The sequence below is a fragment of the Triturus cristatus genome, chromosome 3_2, assembly GCF_964204655.1.
Source record: "Triturus cristatus chromosome 3_2, aTriCri1.1, whole genome shotgun sequence".
Classification (NCBI taxonomy): Eukaryota; Metazoa; Chordata; class Amphibia; order Caudata; family Salamandridae; genus Triturus; species Triturus cristatus.
Genome location: NC_140584.1, coordinates 823,847,429 through 823,866,522, shown reverse-complemented (window position 1 = coordinate 823,866,522; position 19,094 = coordinate 823,847,429). Strand labels below are relative to the sequence as shown.

The 19,094-nt window shown below is 45.9% G+C and overlaps 1 protein-coding gene across 2 annotated transcripts in view; it reads left to right on the top strand.

Moving 5' to 3' along the window:
• AOX1 (aldehyde oxidase 1) overlaps positions 1 to 19,094 on the top strand; it is a 542,538-nt gene that overhangs the window by 410,414 nt on the left and 113,030 nt on the right. For both annotated transcript variants that reach the window (XM_085649034.1, XM_085649035.1), the window contains exons 28-29: positions 4,274 to 4,402; positions 8,745 to 8,819. In XM_085649034.1, coding sequence (XP_085505160.1) covers positions 4,274 to 4,402; positions 8,745 to 8,819 — 204 coding nt within the window. The remainder of the gene's footprint in view (positions 1 to 4,273; positions 4,403 to 8,744; positions 8,820 to 19,094) is intronic.

Below are 19,094 nucleotides of genomic sequence, written 5' to 3'. Positions count from 1 at the left end.
TATGGAACATATTCAGGCCACACAATTAACTGGGAGAAATCCCATCTACGCCAGCTGTCTGGTGGCAGAGAGGCAATTCCTAGAAACCACACATTGCAAATCGTGTTAGGGAGCTCTTGATACCTGGGCATATTTGTTGCAAGCAGTGAGGAACAATTAATCAAGGACAACCTGTATAGACTCCTGCAAGAGTTTAGGAAGGATGTGAAACATTGGGGAACTCTTCCACTATCCCTCTTAGGCAGAGCAGCCATCGATAAACTGATTACATTACCGAAACTGTTGTATGTGCTACAAAACACTCCGTACAGGATACAAGATGCCTTCTCCCGACAATTGGATAATGAAGTGCGTCTTTTGCTGTGACATGAGAAAGCACCTCGTATAGCGCTAGCAAAACGGATGAGAGGGCTGTATGACGGGGGATTACATTACCTTATATTAAAAAATATTATTGGGTGGCACAGCTGGTAACAGTGAATGATTGGGTCTTCGCACCATTAGCGCAGCCAGCATTGCGGATTGACAGACATGCGATGTAAAGTAGGGGTTACCCAGCAGTTAGCTACAGAAACCGACCCCGGATCTAGCTCCCAAAACATACTCTCACAGTAGCCCGGGTCTGGAAACAGGCCAGGAGATACCTGGGGTGGGGGCAGCAACTGACAAAATCAACTCTTCCCTGGGATAGCGATGTTCTGAGGGAGGTGTGGCAGGCTGGAAGGATTCTCCCCTTGGATCACGATAGGAATTGCTATGCTAGGAGACATTTGGGACAAGAATGGCCTGATGTTCCCGGAGAGGCTCAGGCAGGAATACCAATTGACAGATGCATAAGTATTCCGGTACTTGCAGACGAGGCACGCGTTAGCGGGCCACATCCAGAAGGATACAACAGTAGTCTAAAAACATCGCCCCTAGAGGGAAGAATACTGGTGGAACCACTGATTAAAAAACCAAGCTCCCTGATATATAGGGACAAAATGGACAAGTCTCCAGAGGTGATGACCAAACTCAAGATGGACTGGGAGAGAGAAGTGGGCCCACTCAAGAATGGAGAGTGGGAGGAGGCGCTCCAGGCCCCCAAAGAGATTGCGATATGTGCCGAGTTCAGTCTGGTGCAACTGCGAATGTTACATAGATTGTATTACACCAGGGAAGTCCTGCACAAAATGGGAAAGAGCAGGCTTCAGCACATGTAGTAGGAGTTGCAATGAAGTAGAAGACTTCCTGTACACTGTGTGGTCTTGTGTGATAATTCAACATTATTAGCAGGCAGTGCGGAAGGCCTTGTACATGGCAACGGGGAAAAACTATACAATACAGTTAAAACCATGATACTTAATGTGTGAGGCGATGTCAATCCACCTAAGTATACCAAGCTACTAATTATGGTGTGGCTTTCAGTAACTAAGAGAAACATAACTGGGGGGCAGGTAATGCACCAGATATTCAGACCTGGACGGAGAACATGGATTTGTGTATTATAATTGAGAAATAAGGTGTACGAAGGCAGGAGATGCCCGTGAATATTGGAGAGGGTATGGAGCCCTGGCAATGATACAGGGGTACGAGCATAAATCCATGACCATTGACAGAACGAGGAACGAGTGTGAGCTTGAAGTGGGGATGAGTGGGCTCGAGAGGCGGCAGCGGAACAAATACTGCTAATGTGGTGTACTTATACTCTGACAATGTTGGTGGCAATAGGTGCTGTCTATGTTTTTAGGTCTCGCCTATTCTATCCCGCAGGGATGGATAGGCGAGATTATAGTAAGCAGTCCGAAAAGTCTACCTAGCTGCGGATCGTGTACAGTTCATGTGAACACACTCACGCGCATTGTCTACAACTGTCACAACCACGCGCATTCTTTACAGCTTACATTTTCTACCAGACACTTCATGCGCCGTGCTCTCCCTCTGTTGCCACAGACCACTCACACTTACCCCTCCACACAGACCACGCACTGCCCCCTCACACAGACTACACACACTGCCCCCCTCACACAGACCACACACACTGCCCCCTCACACAGACCACACACACTGCCCTCCCACACAGACTACACACACTGCCCCCCTCTCACACAGACTACACACACTGCCCCCTCTCACACAAACCACACACACTGACCCCTCCTCACATACTGACCCCTTGACACACTGCCCCCACATACACTGCTCTCACACATTACCCACTCACAGTACTTTAGGTCACACACACTGCACCCTTACACCCTGCACACACACACACACAGCCCGCACCCTTACTCACTCACACTGTGCCCTCATACAATTCCCCCTCACACACTGCCCTCTTACACACTGCCCCCTAGTTTGTACAATTTCAGTAGGTGCCTTTTCTAAATTTTAACAAAAACACAAACACTTCAGGATCAAAGCGTTTCTGAAACGCATCAGTAGATTTTGGGGTTTTTTCGTCGGTTAATGTCTATTGGTGCTAGGTGTTTTGTGCTTAAATTAGAATTTTGGTTTAACTTTATTTAACAAATGAACAAAGTTCACGTGGATGTTGCGGTCTGAAAATGTTGTGGCCACACACAGTCAGCTCACCAGGCTGCACACCCCCTCACTCTCCATATGGTCTTTTCTTTGATCTCCGCAGCGCGTTCTCACAGGCTCCTCTCCGCCCACGCGTCTCTCCCCTTCCGAGTAGTTCCGCCCGCCTTCTCTTTCTCACAACTTTTCCGGAATCTCGGCTCTGTGTGACTTACTACTTGACCTCCTGCCTCTGTGCTTTGCATTCATCTCTTATATTTATTTACTTTTGAATGTGTGTTTCATTATTTTACTTTACACACCCAAACACGTATGCTTTTGTATGACTTTCATTCTTTGCTTTCCTGCTTACGTTCTGATGAAGATCACTCTCTCCACTAACAGCACTTTTATTCTGTTGCGCCTTGCTGTGTCTTGAACTCTGCTCTCGCAAATCGCCTGCAACTGGTCCTTCACATACACTGGCCCCTCGCACACAGACCACACACACTGCCTCCCTCTCACACAGACCACACATACTGCCCCACTCTCACACAGACCACACACACTGCCCCCTCACACTCTGCACCCCCTCACACTCTGCACCCCCTCACAATATGCACCCCCCACACTCTGCACCCCCTCACACTCTGCGCCCCCCTCACACTCTGCACCCCCCTCACACTCTGCACCCCCTCACACTCTGCACCCCCCTCACACTCTGCACCCCCTCACACTGCCCCACTGACACACTGCCCCTATACACTCTGCACCCTCACACATTACCCACTTACACTACTTTAGGCCACACACACTGCACCCTTGCACCCCGCACACACACAGAGCCCGCACCCTTACACACTCACACTTTGCCCTCATACAATGCCCCCTCACACACTGCCCCCTTACACACTGCCCCCTATTTTGTACGATGTCAGTAGGTGCATTTTCACGTTACAGGAACAAAACGTTTCCAAAACGCATTTTAAGCATTTATTTTTTGTTTTCGGTCAATGTTTGTCGGTGCTATGTATTTGGTGCGAAAGTTAAAACTATTGGAATTGTAAAGCTATTAATTTAGCTATTTTCAAAACCAACACATAAATATAAAATTTGGCATTTACAATACCAATAGTTCAAACTTTCCTAATGCGAGACCTATTGCATTGCAAATGCTTGTTACTTGTTGCAAACTTAATACAATTTTTTTTTTTTTTAAAGATTTGCCAGCCTGATAACAGGAATTATTCAAAGCATGTGAATATATGCCTGTAGGATAACTCAGTGTGATAGGTTGGGTTAAACCCTGGTGAGTGCACAGCACATTTTATGCTTCCAAAGTTGCTAAAAAAAGTTTCCTTTGATTTAGGTAATAGTAATTCTTCTTATTGAAGTGCTGTGAGAAGCTGAAACACTCTTTATTATAATTATTATTATTATGAACTATACCAACACTAAAAAACTACAGTTGCAGGTAAGTAATATTTTTACACCAGACTTTTATATCATTTTAAAAAGATACACACCAGTGATGTAAGTCTAAGATACAAACCTTTGTGAATTCTTTTTACCCCAGTGCATATCAAATAGACTTAGGCATCTCCAAATTTGCTCCAGTGCTGAACATTACGAATACCATAAAAGATGTTTGGTGTAAATGTAAGGCATGCCATGAAGCTCTGTAACAAATATTTGTCAATTTGGTTTCTGAATAAGTTGTGCTTGTTTGCACAGCATTTTTGAAATATGCTTTCACTATTCATTCCCACAACAGATTGCCAGCCGGGTGCTAAAGATACCCCTATCTAAAGTCTACATTTGTGAGACTTGTACCACCACTGTTCCGAACTCCTGCCCGTCCGGAGGAACAATTGGAACTGATGTTTATGGAATGGCAGTAAAGGTGATTCATTTGCTCTATATGATACAACGTTCTGTTTTTAAATGTCACTTTATTTACAACATTTATGTTTTTCTCTAAGTCAGAATACAAGTCCCTTTATATGGTAGCTTACTCTCATCACATTGTAACTGCAAATTTAAAAACAAAGCAACATGGTCTTTCTAATATTCTCCACAAGGCTATCATCATTGAAAGTTTTTGAAAAGGAAAGAAGGATACTGATTTAAAGAGAGCGAGTCACTTTGATGTATTAATTTGTTGAGGTGCGCCACTTCTCAAACGCGTTTTAAAATGTATTACTGGATGTCCCCTTTAACATTTTGATTGCAACAAAGCATTTTGAAGAATTCTTAAGGACATTAAAAAAAGTATTTTAAACTAGGAGTGCTCTCAATAAAGTGAAAGACTCAGTGGTAGCACTCATAAAAACAAAGGTGTGCAACCCTCTCAGTTAAAACCATTGTCCAGGCTACCCTGTTGAGCCCAGTTGCTAGAACGGCAGTGATTAGACAGCTTCAACCATTTGAAGAAAGAACTGATATTCGAATTAGGCCTCCATCAAGTGTCAGACCATCCCACTGTACCGAGGCAACCATTGTGCCTTTATTTTTAATGATCTTAGAATATACTAAAATTAGAATAGTCGGTGTTTGGAATCTACTGATCAGTTGATGGCTGACAAAAGATTAATAAGGGTTTAAAATGAACCTTTCTAAAACTGAGATTCTGATGGTCGGCGTGGCACCGGCTGACATGCTACAAGAGATTTTCTGGCAGAGCTAGGAATCTATCCTTTGCAAATATTCTGGGTTGTATTTTGAACCAGGGACAGTTCCTGCATGAGGGTGTAAGGGGCGGAGCCCCACCAATCCTGGAGGTAGGAGATTGAAAGATTGGTCTGAGGCACTACCGTCTAGTCTGGAAGTAGCAGTGCAGCACAGCCGGGTACAAACGCTGTGCTTGCGAAGTGGACGACTTCAATATCGTCAAATCCTTCATGCACAGTGCGTGTCTGTGAGGCAGAGGTGAGGGCTATCAGGCGCTGCCAAAAGCAGCCTAAAGTAGTTTTTCCAGGGCTTCGGTCAAGTACTCAGCTCGCCCGGATCTGTTACATAGTTAAGAACATCCTTCTAGGATCCCAACTCCTCCTCTGACTGACCGACCCTTGATACTGTTAGCCCATGAGAATAAGAGGCAGGATTTTCACATGTCCCCCCTCACCGTTGCTGAAAGCTTTTGCCTCCAGCTCTTCCTTCGGATCTCTATCCTCCGCAGCCGGCCCTCAGACTTCTCTCTCAGAGTGGTCATCCAGTTTCTACTCACCTACTACCAGAGCTCGGATTATTCGATGAGGTCAAGTACTGCTTCCTTTGGCATGTGCTGGGCTTGTATTTCCCGCCTTCCTTCACCAGCTGCAGCCAAGAGACACCTCTGGGAGAAACACCATTAAAGCCATGAGCCAAAAGCAGTGAGTACAAGTGCTCCTTGCCCCATCTGTCAAGCTGCCTTTGAGGCCTCAGTCTCTACCCGGTGTCATCTGCCTTTGGGCTTTGTGTTCACTCCTTATATCCCTATAATCTCCCCTCTAGTCCCTAATAGTTCCCCTCAGAAACCTTCTCAGCTCCGCTCAGAATCCCCCATTTGTCATCCTGCTATCCCATCCCAGAACCCCCACTCCACTCCCTATTACTGCCGTTCTTATTGGCACTGCCAGGTAGGTGAGGCATAGCACCGCATGGCCCCTAGCAATCTTGGCCAGCGCTAGGCCCGCAGCTGGAAACACCTCGGGGCAACCTTGAGCCATAAACTGCGAGTTAAAAATCACAACCTGCACATCTGGAGAGGAAAGTAGTTTGGGTGGGGAATGGGTTAATTGAATGTTTGTTTAAATACGAGTGCATCACAGTGAGATGCAAGCATGCAAATGTGAATTATAGCAGTCATGACCAGGCCAGCAGAGGCTCATCCGCTATGGCGGAGGAGCATCTCCCCCGCTGCTGTGAGCCAGCTGAGGGAAACAGGAAACATAAAATGATAATAAATTGGTTTTATTATCATTTTATTATTCCTGTTTCCATCTAAAGCCAGCCAAGTCGGGCGCGGCTTGGCTGTCATCACAGGCTCAGCCAGCAGGGCAGGTGTAGTGCACAACTTAAGTGCGCATGACCATTTTGTTGGCCATCTTTGGGCGGCCAAACCGTCATGCACACTTAGGTTTCTCCAACCCAGCTGTGTTGCACTGCCGGGTTGGAGAAAACAGCACAGACTCCCAGGCACTGTTTGAGCGGCAAAGCTAGCTGCTCAGACCAATCCTGGCGCTGCTCTCATGCTATTGAGAACAGCTCCAGGATTGGGTGGGGAGTCTGTGCTCGTGTCCCAGGGACTGCTGGAACTCCATCAGGAAGAAGAGGAGCACCGAGGCTGCCGGCAGCGGCGGAACTGGTATGTTTTTTACATTTTATTATAATTATTTCCCTTGTTCCGTTTCCCCCACCCTCCCCCCCCCCCCCCCCCACTTAAATTTTGCGGCAGCTGCCACTGGACCAGGCCTTTTGAACTGTCAGGTGAAGTAAGCTTATGGGTAGAGGAAAGAGCAAAATGCTTTTCCTTTTAACATTTTCAATAATGTATGTTAAAGGAAAACATTATCTGCTTTTTACTAATGATGAAGTTTCCTCTGCGTAGTGTTATGGTGAGGAGCTTTAGACAGACCTGCTACCTGCTTGCCAATGAAGTGACTGGTATGCTTTTATTATTTATAGCTATGGTCGGACACTTCAAGAAAAGCAAGTAAATAATTCCTTTATGAATATGGGTTGCTCTAGAGTATTGAGCACACATAGAAAAATGATGGGAGATAAACAACGGGGTGCTTGCTGAGGGTCTGCACAGTTACCAAGAACTGCTAATGACTATCTGGCAGTGATGACAGACAATGGGATTTTCTAAAAAATAAAATAAATATATGTATATGTTACACAACGAAGTCCACTGGGGGCATATGTATCGAGCCCTTTTCCCATTCGCAAACGGGCCGAATGGAAAAAGGCCTTTTGGGATGTATCATCCCAAAAGGGCATTGCAAATTAGAGAATCGCAAAATTTGTGATTCTCTATTTTGCGATTGCATTTAAGGAATTGCAAATTGCGATTCCTTAAATGCATGTATGAAGCACAGAAAAAGTGTGATTTGGCCTTAGGGAATCGCAAATTACCACCAACTTCAAGTTGGTGGTAATTTGCGATTTCTTTGAAAAATGCACTTTTTAGTATTTTTCAAATTGCCATGCGCCACATGTGCACACATGCATATTTCAGGGGTGCAACAGGGTGTCCTTTTGACACCCTGGCACCTTCGAAATTGCAGTCTCATTTTGCGATTCTCTAATTGCGAATCGCAAATTGAGAATGTCTTCCCATTCATTCCTGTGGGCCTCATATCCCATAGGAATGAATGGGAAGGTATTCCTTAATTGCGATTCGCAATTTGCTAATCAACAATTAAGGAATGCCAAGGAATCGCAAATTATTTGTGAATTGTTTTATTACATACCGTTTTGCGATTCTCAAGTAGCGATTCCCTAAAAATCACTATTTGAGAATCGCAATAACGGTATTTGATACATATGCCCCTAAGTAAATCAAGTCAGACAATGCTTTGTGGCAGAACATACCCACAGCAGGGTTAAAAAAATAAGGTCGCTGGATGAAGGCATCACTGAGAGAATGGAGAGGTGAAGAGGATCATATGTTTTATATATTCAGGGTATTTACATGGAGAACATAAAACAGAAGGCTCAGAGAGCCAAATAAGATACAGGAAGCAAAGAGATGCAAAATGTATTATGTCAAAGATCCCTCTCACAGGTTTACAGCTCCTTTCTGAATTACAGTAAGTCACTGATGTTTCTATCCATTGGGGGAGTCAGCTTCCAGAGAAGGAATCCTGCTATTTCACATTCCTTACTATTATTAGAGGAGTCGTAGTTTAGAGATGGGGTGGTTCAATGCATTTTGGAACATCAGAGGGATCTGTTATTGGTAAGGAGGGTTATATGTTCTGACATAAATATGAGGGACCTGCTCTGGAGGGCTTTGGGAGCCAAAGGCAGAATCTTCAATTGATATATCGCTTTTGGCTGGCAATCAGTAGTTTGGCCTCCCAAGTACAGTATTAATCTTGTTGCAGAGCATACCTTGCTTTGCAGCTTTTGCTGTGAAAAGGTAGACCAGACGAATCCACACTTTATAAAATGGGCTGATGTCATTTAACCCTGTATGTAGAAGTATTTGGTGCAAAAAAAGGGTCTCCTAATATATCTCAACCATTCTCTTCCATCAGTCAGCCTGTGAAACTCTCTTTGAGCGTCTTCAACCTATCATTAGCAGCAACCCCACGGGCAAGTGGGAAGAGTGGGTAAGTAGTCAATGAAGAGGAGTGTAATAACTGAGTAAGTGTCATTGTATCTAATGAAAAGAGCTTGACCTCATGAAGATGAGATAGGGCAAGCTTAACGTGAAAGTTGAGAAATGAAGATCACGTCTCTTGTTATCCCAAGTTATGGGCAGATGCGATACCAGATCAAAATTATATTCTCTACATTTGTGAATAAAGCAAAGGCTATGAATGAAAAGTGTGGGTACTTCCCAAAATTAAATAGAACTACATTGCTCATTGTATCTCCGGAGGCTTCATGGTTAGTAATTGCCCTTCAAGCATAATGTTATACTTGATCAAAAACAACATTCTTTGGCTTAGTTATGATGATGGGCTCTGAAGCTCCACAGTGGCTTTTCGATGTCCAGAGATTTACTACAAATGGCCTCAAGTATTGGACTTTTAATGTCTGCCATATATTTTCTCCAAATTCTTCAGAATGCACCAGTCTTTGGTTTTCTATATTTTAGCCCTCCTTTTTGTGACTGGTCACTTGAACTTATATTATAATGTTAAGAAATGACACCTCTCTACACTTCTCTAAAGTCACTGGCGAGTTACAATCCATTTGTGAAATACTTTTCTTAGAAAGCTGACACAGCTATCCCCTGACCCAGCTGTTCCACTTATACACCGACAGTTGAGAATAAATCTGCAGATGCTAAAAGCAGTCACCTGGCATTCGTCCATACTGCTAGGATGTTTTTGCATCCAATGCATCGCATTTCCCAGAGAAAATAGATCTCTGGAATGACAGGATATAGTCAGCAGATGCATATTGCACCCTGAGTAATTAGAAAATGAACAGTGAATGTGAAGTGAAAACACACTCAAAAGGCAAGGAGCAGCATGGTTTAATCATTTTACAGACCCACCCCATCTTAATGAAAAAACAAGAAACCCAGAGACTAAGCCTCAAGATTAATTGGGTTCACACTTCCTGATGATGGTCAGTGAAAACTAGCATTTGGCAGAAAAGCATTGACTCACAAAGACACACAATATGAGAACAGAAAATAAAAATAACACGCCCATCAAAGGTTTTCAATAATTTTCTTTCAAGAACAATCAACTATTATTCAAGGCTGATCTACACTTTGCCTGTGTAGATAAACTGATATGACAATGAAGTTACCTCATGCTAATGCAAAGCGTAAAGAGAGGCATATGCAGTCTTTCTGGAGGCTGAAGTCGGACATTGTTGATTTTAGAATGGCCTCCCAAACTCCAAACTGACACCCCTTAAGGACATCCCGAACGCCACAAAATGTCACTTTCAGGCCTCAAGAAGTATGTTCACATCACCCCCTTCCCAATGAAACTCCATTGATTCCCCTTGTCGATCCGCACCATCATTAAAACCCGCTCATCGTATGGTATGCTAAACCCTCACCACCAGGACTCCTGCTTATCTTGCAGACAAGCTCACAATCTCTTGTGGTTCTGGGCACCCCCCCAGCCATGACACCATCAGACTGCATACTAAGGGGGGGCGTTGCCAGGTCGAGCACCAAGATGGCCGCTCGACTGTGAAGCTCGGGAGCCGCTGCATCATAAATGCAGCCTCTCTCCACTTCACAGGTGTCCTTGCGGCTGCTGCTGGGTGAGGATATGTCCCCTGGCCTGCAGAGAGACTTGGACCGGTGCGTAACCGGCTGAGCACTGATGGAGAGACGAAAGGCCTTCACTGTCTGCGGCCTGATGCGGCCCTCAGAGGCCCTGCGATGACAGGGGTCATGGGTGAGCCTGAGGGCAGGGCCGCAGGCTTGCGAGGCCACGGCGCTGGAACTGAGGCCAGGGATTCTCTACAGCCCTGAAGCTCGGCATGGGCTCAGGGATCCTCACAGCAACTGGGGGCACATGCCCTGCACTATAGTGCATTTGACAACGAGCTGTGGCGGTGAGTGTTCGCATTCCCTAATTATGCTGCCTCCCTTCTTGGCTCGGTTGGGACTCATGCTCGGCATGCTTTGAGAGGTGCAGCGACGATGCGCACCGCGCAACAAACACATCTCCTTGTGCCATTTGCGGAGGATTACTTACACCGCCCGCCAAATGTTCAGAATGCATCGTGACTCTCACCTGAGTGATACTATTCATATGCCCAATATACTGGTCTGAGGCTGAGGGTCCCCTGAGACTTCGAGCTCCAGTGAGCAAATACCTGGGCCATTACTCAACATCTCACTAGTACTATACTCCTGCAGCACAGGCCTCTAGCGTACTGTACCTTCTCAGGTAGCTACTCCTAGTGCTGAACTGCCGCCGATCCGTGGGGAGCACACGGCTTTCTAAGGGGGTTTAGAGTCTGCTTACCGGCCTCCACTAGTGGCGCTGTATTGGTATGCTACCCCCCCCCCCACCCCTTCTTGATATTTGCCTTTCTTCACGCCGCTGCACTTCCCCGCCACAAGATAATACGCAGTAACCCTAAGCAGCGCCAGCTCTCCTTTGACGCAACCAAAACACCTTGACGTGAGGAGAGCTATGGTTCCTCCTGCAGCGACCCCCCACTTCATTTGGGAAAGGAAGTCCCCCACCCATAGATGGAGCTGCGGCCATCATGGCGGAATTGCGGCAGGCTTCAAATCAATCGATGCACAGTTTGATACATTGACGGCTCGACTGGAGGGCATGCATGGTCGTATTGAGCTACATGCGACCTACATTGAAACTGCTGAACAGCAATTGTCTGAGCTGGAGGACGCCCAACCTGCTACTGCCAAGAGGCTTGAAAGAGGAGAGCAACTTCTCAAGATGATTGCCGCTAAGCCGGAAGATTTGGAGGCATGTCGCGCCACTATAATATCCGTATAGCTGGCGTGGCGGAATCCACCAACACAGGCCCCATGAGTACCTATGTAGAGCGACTCCTTGGGGATCTATACGGCAGGGAGGCTTTTTTATCGACATTTGCAGTGGAGCGTGCCCATAGATCATTTGCCCGATGTCAGCACCTCGCTCACCTCTGTGATTGATCAATGCAAGGCTCCTCAATTACCATTACCAGGACGACGCTCTTCACCTGGCCCGTGACAGTTAAACTATCAAACATCAGGGCATAACATTTGCATTATTTCTGAACTTTACTCCTCTAGTACCGGAGGCCCGCTGTAAATTCATGGGCATTAAACGCACGCTCCAGAAGGTTAACGTCCGTTATGCTATGTTATACCCAGCACGGCTCCGTAATCACCTAAATGGCAAAATCCATGTCTTCGATTCGCCTGCGGAGGCAGCAGAGTGTTGCAGGCAGCATCGAGTCAAATCTGACTTTCCTACTGGTAGGGTAGCGGCTACCTCCTCTCATTCAAACTCTGCCGAACCGTGAAAACTGATTGGCGCTGTATCCCCTTTTTGCCACTTGGCTGTTCACCGCCCCTCCCGCTGACTGTCTTCTGGTTAACCTCATGCTCTCCCGATGTATTATGCTGGAACTTCCACTACATCCTCCTAGCACTGCGATATAACTGGCTGCACATGATCTCATCAAAGTTATGGACTTTTGATGGTCTCCATTGAGTGTTGCCTCCCCCCAAGGAGTTCTTCTAATGGTTGATTGGGAAATGATGGGATTCACTGGATACTGGTTGGTTTGTTATCCGTTGTGGGTGGGGGGATGGGTCTGTGGGTTATTTTGTATTATATATTCAGTGTTTGTTTCATACAGGGCATTGATTATGCTGTTAGCTATGCATATGTCTATTCTACACATTACTACATGTTCACACATCTATCAGTGGTCTACATGACACTGCCAGTTAAGCAAGATGAGGCGCTAGAGTTGAAATGTATGACTTGGAATGTGGGGGGGCTCTCCAACCCACAAAAGGGGAGGTAGGTGTTGTCCTACCTAGCCAGACACGCTGTCCAAGTGTCGTTTCTACAAGAGACCCACTACGCCCGAACTCCACCAATCGGTTTGCATTAAACTGGGGAGACAATCGATTCTTCTCAAATTATAGTAAATTCTCCAGAGGGGTGTGTACCCTGCTCCACAAAGAAGTCCCATTCCAAGTGTGGGAGGTGGTTGCAGACCCTGAAGGTCGCTATCTGTTAGTGGCCGGCACTCTGGGGACTGAAAGCCTGCTCCTGGTCAACATTTATGCCCCAAATATAGACTCACCAGAGTTCTTCCCTAATATATCCACACATATCTCCCAACTTTCAGCAGACACTATTCTATGGGGTGGCAATTTAAATTTTAACTTGACCCATAATTAAACATGACGGGCACTGCGCAGATCACTAAACCCCATTCAGTGAGAGCGCTCACGACTATTTTGCAGTTCTTTCTCCTAGCGGACGCTTGGCATGCTCAGCACTCCCTTGATAGGGGATATTCTTTTTACTCAGCTCAGCACGGGTCCTGGATGCGCATAGACCTTTCCCCCGAGTTTACTAGCTGGTCTTTCTATTGAGAACCTCCCGCGTACCCTATCGGACCATTCGCCGGTACTGTTGAGCCTTTCCGTCCACAGCGTCATGGGATTGTGCGTACCCTGCCGCTTTCCATTAGAAACCCTGTTGGATGATGTGTTTAGAAGTGAGGTCAGAGATGCCATAGTAGAGTACTTTCAGCTTAATACCAGTACAGTGTTATGTCATGCTTCAGTTTGGGAGGCTTATAAAGCTTATATCAGAGGGATATGTATTGCCAAACAGGCTGGAGTGCTGCACTCTATATGCCGGGAGCTCAAGACTACTGAAAATGCGCTAAAGGAGCCCGATGCACGAGCACTGACCGATGACGCCCCCTCCTCTGATGCACTATAGGGCGACGCTCCTCGCGACTTTCAAGAGCTTGCTTGACCTGTGAGATCAATTATCTCGGTGAGTACGCATAGGTATATAATGAGGGCGAAAGACCGGGTTGGACATTAGCTAGGCTACTTCGCCCCCAATACCAATCCTCCTTTATTACACAACTTCAATTAGATGATGGGCCGTCGATCAAACGGAGTGAAGACATCACTGCTGCTTTTCTCTCCTACTACACTCGCTTGTATACCACTCGATCCCACCCACCGATGATGTACCTCGCGATTATCTTTCCGAGGTGGCTATGGTCTCAAACTTCGGCCAGCGGTCGGGGTGGGAGCTTGGGCGGCATGGGAGCGGGATCTGAGTCACCCCCTATCAGATAAGACATAAGCTTATTGCTATGAGCAAACTCTGTTCCTACAATCATCGACATAAACTACTACGCTTTAAATATTTGCATAGAGCATACACCACACCACATCTACTGACGAGGATGGACCCCACCAAATGACATTGCTGCTCTAGATGTGCATCAGAGCAAGCTGATTTTTTAGATCTTGCGCCTAGCGTTGCAGTGCCCGTCTGACATTGGCTTGCGCGTGTTGTTTTTTTTTTAAATGGCACGCGATTGGGCAAAGGCGGAATCCCGCCTTTGAAACGCCCATTCCCGACGGTGGCCAGCATGCGCAGTATCGCGCGTTCGCCTTGCTGTCGCTGCCGCGCTCCCTCACCCCCCCTCCGTCTGTGGTGCGTGCGCACCCCTAGTTGTTGACAATAGCGATCGCGACGCGATCGCTTTCAGTGCCGCTTGTTTTCTTTACTTTTGGTATAATCGTGGCACCCGCGCTTTACTTTTGATGTTATAAGTAAAGTGTCGGTGCCGCGATGCTTGTTCTTATAGAGCACAGTATATATTAACTGGCCTCCTGGCGCATTGAGGAACTGAGCAGAAGACTAAATTGGCAGAATGAAAAGGGGTCTTCAGCGATTTTCTGAAAGAAGAAAACTGTTCAAACTGTCTCAATTGTAGTGGCAGATGATTCCACAGATTAGGGTCGAGAAACTTAATTGACAGACCACTGGGCCGAGACAGTTTGAACCAGAGGTGGCAGCTGGGTTTCAGAACAGAGGGCTCCAGGTGGGGTATGGATGAGGTCGATGGGTGAGACACAACTGCTCAGGATGATGATAGGCCTTGTAAATTAGACACAGACTCTTCGACTGAACTCCCTGCTCAACAACAACTCAGTGTAGCCTCTGACAGCATGAAATACATGATTGTTTTTTTTTTTCAGCTGGCAGGTGACATGCAATATAGTCGCTCTGGACTCCGGCGTTTCACTGAAGCCAGTGATGGAGACCTGATATAGGTCGTATAATAAACAAGCTTAGGCAATAGACAGGCAATAGCAACCGAGGCACGAACGACTTGAGGAAGGAAGAGAAGTGCGAATCTCAGAAGACGTAAAGCATGAAAACGAGACCTGCACACTGTATTCAACACACGTGGCGAGCTCTTCCTCAAGCAGAATACACATGGACGTCACCTTAGGGGCAGGAGACAGGGCAGTTTCCGGGGCAGTTGGTCAGATCGAGCTCTTGGTCAATCCCAGCAAGCTTTTTCAGTGATTCAGGTGTACGAATAAATACTTTTCGACGAAAGAAAAAGTGCTTCTAGAAGAATTTTCGAAGTAATTAAGTAATTGACTTATGAGTGGAAATAAGGTGATGTGTCAAAAACAAATTGTAATTTAGGAAAGTCATGAGGACTACAGACTACAACCAGGGGCTGAAAATCAGCCGCTTCTGGGGTGAGTGCATGTATTATGTTGGTATCACGGGTGCCAGGCTGCAGCTACCTGCGTGAAAGACTGCTCCCATGTCCGCTTGTGTGATCACCACACGCCTGCATGTGTCATCACATGAATGGCTGCTTGTAGGATAGTTTGAATAATCTCCTACGAACATAGGATGACAGATTGCATGACAGTTTGTGACAAATGTATATAACAGATTGTTTGACAAATTGCTTGGAAAACTATTTAGGAACTGAGGGGAAGGTGTGTGATCAGCAGCATGACACGTTTTAAATTTTATTGCATGACAAATGTTTGCAATATGGAAAGAATCCCACAAGAACAGTGCTTTCCATCCACAAAGTGCTGCAGCGCCCCAACACCTCGTCAGGACTAAAAAGCACTGATAAATGGCAACAACATAAATAAAAGGCATTGTCGTTTACAATGCCAATAGCTTAAACTCGGGTAACTGCGAGACCTATTGCATTGCAAATGCTTGTCTCACTTGGCATGGAACTGCGCCCCAATACTGGCATATTAGGGGGAAGTTTTTACGTCATTTCTCCCAGGCAACTGAATCGGAAATATACCGACCCCACTGCTGGCACTGTTGGTCCCCAGGCACTGACAGCTGTCCGGCATATTTTACAAGACTTATAAGCCTTTATTGGTTCCATGACTGTTGGAAGTATATGCAGCATCTTTAAAGGGCAGATCTCTCCCTCCTACGATGCGAGAAGCAATGATTTCCCTCTACTTAAGCCGGGCAAGCCTACTTGCCAGTGTGCCTTTTACAGACCCTTGTCCTTGCTTAATCAGGACTATAAAACTCTGGCTAAGGTTCTCGCAACTCGCCTCTCCCTACTGATAATTTCCCCGTTCCAGACTGTGATTTGTCCCAAATCGATCTACATCTGTTAACCTTTGCACAGTGTGTGCGATTATTAACCAAATTACTCCTGAACTTTCCGCCGCAGCGACATTGTTAGACGCTGAACAGGATTTGATTCACTAAATGGTCTTTTTTATATGCCACATTACGGAAATTGGGAATTCCCAAACGTTTTTTTGATCTTATTCTCCTCCTGTATACGAACCCATTGGCCTGGCTTCGATTGAATGGTGACCTCACTGATCAATATACACTTTCACAGGGTACCAGACAAGGCTGTCCTCTGTCGCCACTACTGTTCATTATCGCCATGGACCCCCTTGTGCGTCATCTCCTGGAGCGCCATTTACAATGCGGGCTAAGATTTCACCGTGGGCCTCTGTTGGCTTCGTTATATGCAGATGACGTATTGCTGTTCGTTAGGGACCCCAAAACGAATCTCCCTCCACTTCTTTGCAAAATTGTGCACTTCGGGGTGTTCTCTGGACTTGTTATAAACTGGACCAAATCAGAAATATTTCCATTGACAGACACCACGGCTCCCTTCACTTTAGACTTTCCTCTGCGTTGGTGCGAGGATCACCCTGGTACCTAGGCATTTTTTTTACACCGTAATGCTGTGGAGGTTATCCATCTTAAATACGGACTGGTAATTGATAGACTATCAACACAAATTGATCATTGGATTAAACTCCCTCAGTCGATTGCTGGCAGAATTGCTATCATTAAAATGGTGGTGCTGCCCCGTTTTTCATACCTATTTCTCAACATTCCCATAACACTCACGAATCACGACTACAATGTTTTATACTCTCCACGGTATGCTCACTAGGCTAGGGCCGGTGGGCAGCCGCAAATCAGTTGGCAAACGCTGGCAGTGCCTTACCATATTTGGCGTCCCGGATTTTTCTTTGTACTAGTTAGGTGCAGCGGCACATTTTGCATACTATTGGTGGCACCCAGACGCAAGGCTGCAATACTTGAAACCGGAATGGCCGCAGACCCACCCATGTTCGGTCTCCACTGTCGTACCTCGCTGCCTACCTAGGACACTGGCAGAAAAACAAACACTTCAAACTACATAATGTGCCTGGGTTAAGTTAGGAGAATATTTGAATGTCGACTTTCTCTATTCTCCACACATATCACTTTTGGATAACACTTAGCTGTCCCCGACCACAGAAGCACCAACTAAAAGGACCTTAGCACTGTGTGGACTATGCATTCTGGGCGACCTCTATTGCGATGCGCAATTGCACTCTGTAGCAACCCTAGACGAAGGACATGATGTGTCTTATATGGACAGGTTTATTCTGCACAAACTACGGAATTCTATACCCGCCACACTTCCATTTTCCCCAGCATAGTTGGCGGATTTTCCCCCACTCTCGTTAGTCATCACATCATCTAGTGGTGCCCATTTGGTCTCCTAACTATATCATTTATCTCTGAAACTTCGGCCGGCGGTCGGGGTGGGAGCTTGGGCAGCATGGGAGCGGGATCTGGGTCACCACCTATCAGATAAGACATAGGCTTATTGCTGTGAGCAACCTCTGTTCATATCCAACAATCATCAACATAAACTACTACGTTTTAAATATTTGCATAGAGCATACAACACACCGCATCTACTGGTGAGGGTGGACCCCACCAAATGACATTGCTGCTCTAGATGTGCAACAGAGCATGCTGATTTTTCTCACTTGGCATGGAACTGCGCCCCAATAATGGCATATTGGGGGTACGTTTTTTCGTCATCTCTCCCAGGCGACTGAATCTGAAATATACCAACCCCACTGCTGGCACTGTTGGGCTATGTTAAGCCACCAGCTGCTGGAGTTTGGCAGTTCTCTACCATTGCTCTGCCTCTCGCTAAGAGACAGGTCCCTCTACCCTGGGGGGGACCCACAGTCCCAACGGTGAAAGCTTGGATTCGGGACAATGGATTTTGACACTACTAGCATCACGTATGATACACTGCAACCACCTACCTCCAGACCCAAAAATATTTGGCAGCCACTGCAGTCTTATTTATTACTTCATCCTGAGGGGACGGAGTGATTGTGTGGTGCTTAAGCCTGGCTCCGTTTCAGTACATATGCATACATAAGCCTGTACGTTGTTTTTTTTTTTTATGCACTTTTACAACGATGAGTCTTTTCCAGTATATATAATGCTACGCTTATCTTTATGATGGAACACACTTCCCCATAGCTTGTATCTCCTGCCCCTTCTTGATCTCCCCTACTGTTCTTTTAAATGTAACTTGAACTGTCAGAATTATTTTTTTCTGTATGTACAGACTTGCCCTTTACTGAACATAATGTATCTTGGGTTAGTGATGACGCAAATGCTTACGCTCTATTTTGACATTTTGTTCCCCTCCCCACTTTCTGTTGATCCTCGTTTTTGTTGGAAAAATTCTATAAATAAAAATGTAAAAATAAAAGACTGCATCCTTAGAAGTGTAAAAAGAAAAAGCAAGACAGCAGGCCTTTTCAATCCACGTACCTAGGATTTGGAACAACATCGCAATACCCATTAGGACTGCACGCAAACCTGCTCCAAATTAGGAAGGAGGCACCTCTTTTAAAATACTACGTCAAACTTCCTTAACAGTCCACACACCAGCCACCTTCTATCACTCATTGACGTTTAGCTTGTCTTTGGCCCTGTACAACTCGTCGCTGTCTTTTGGCTAGGGTCGCACTATAGAAAAACCACATACATACATACTCACATACATATATACATTCAAATAATTGTTTTCATTTGTTGTATCTTTGAAGCATTACTGCC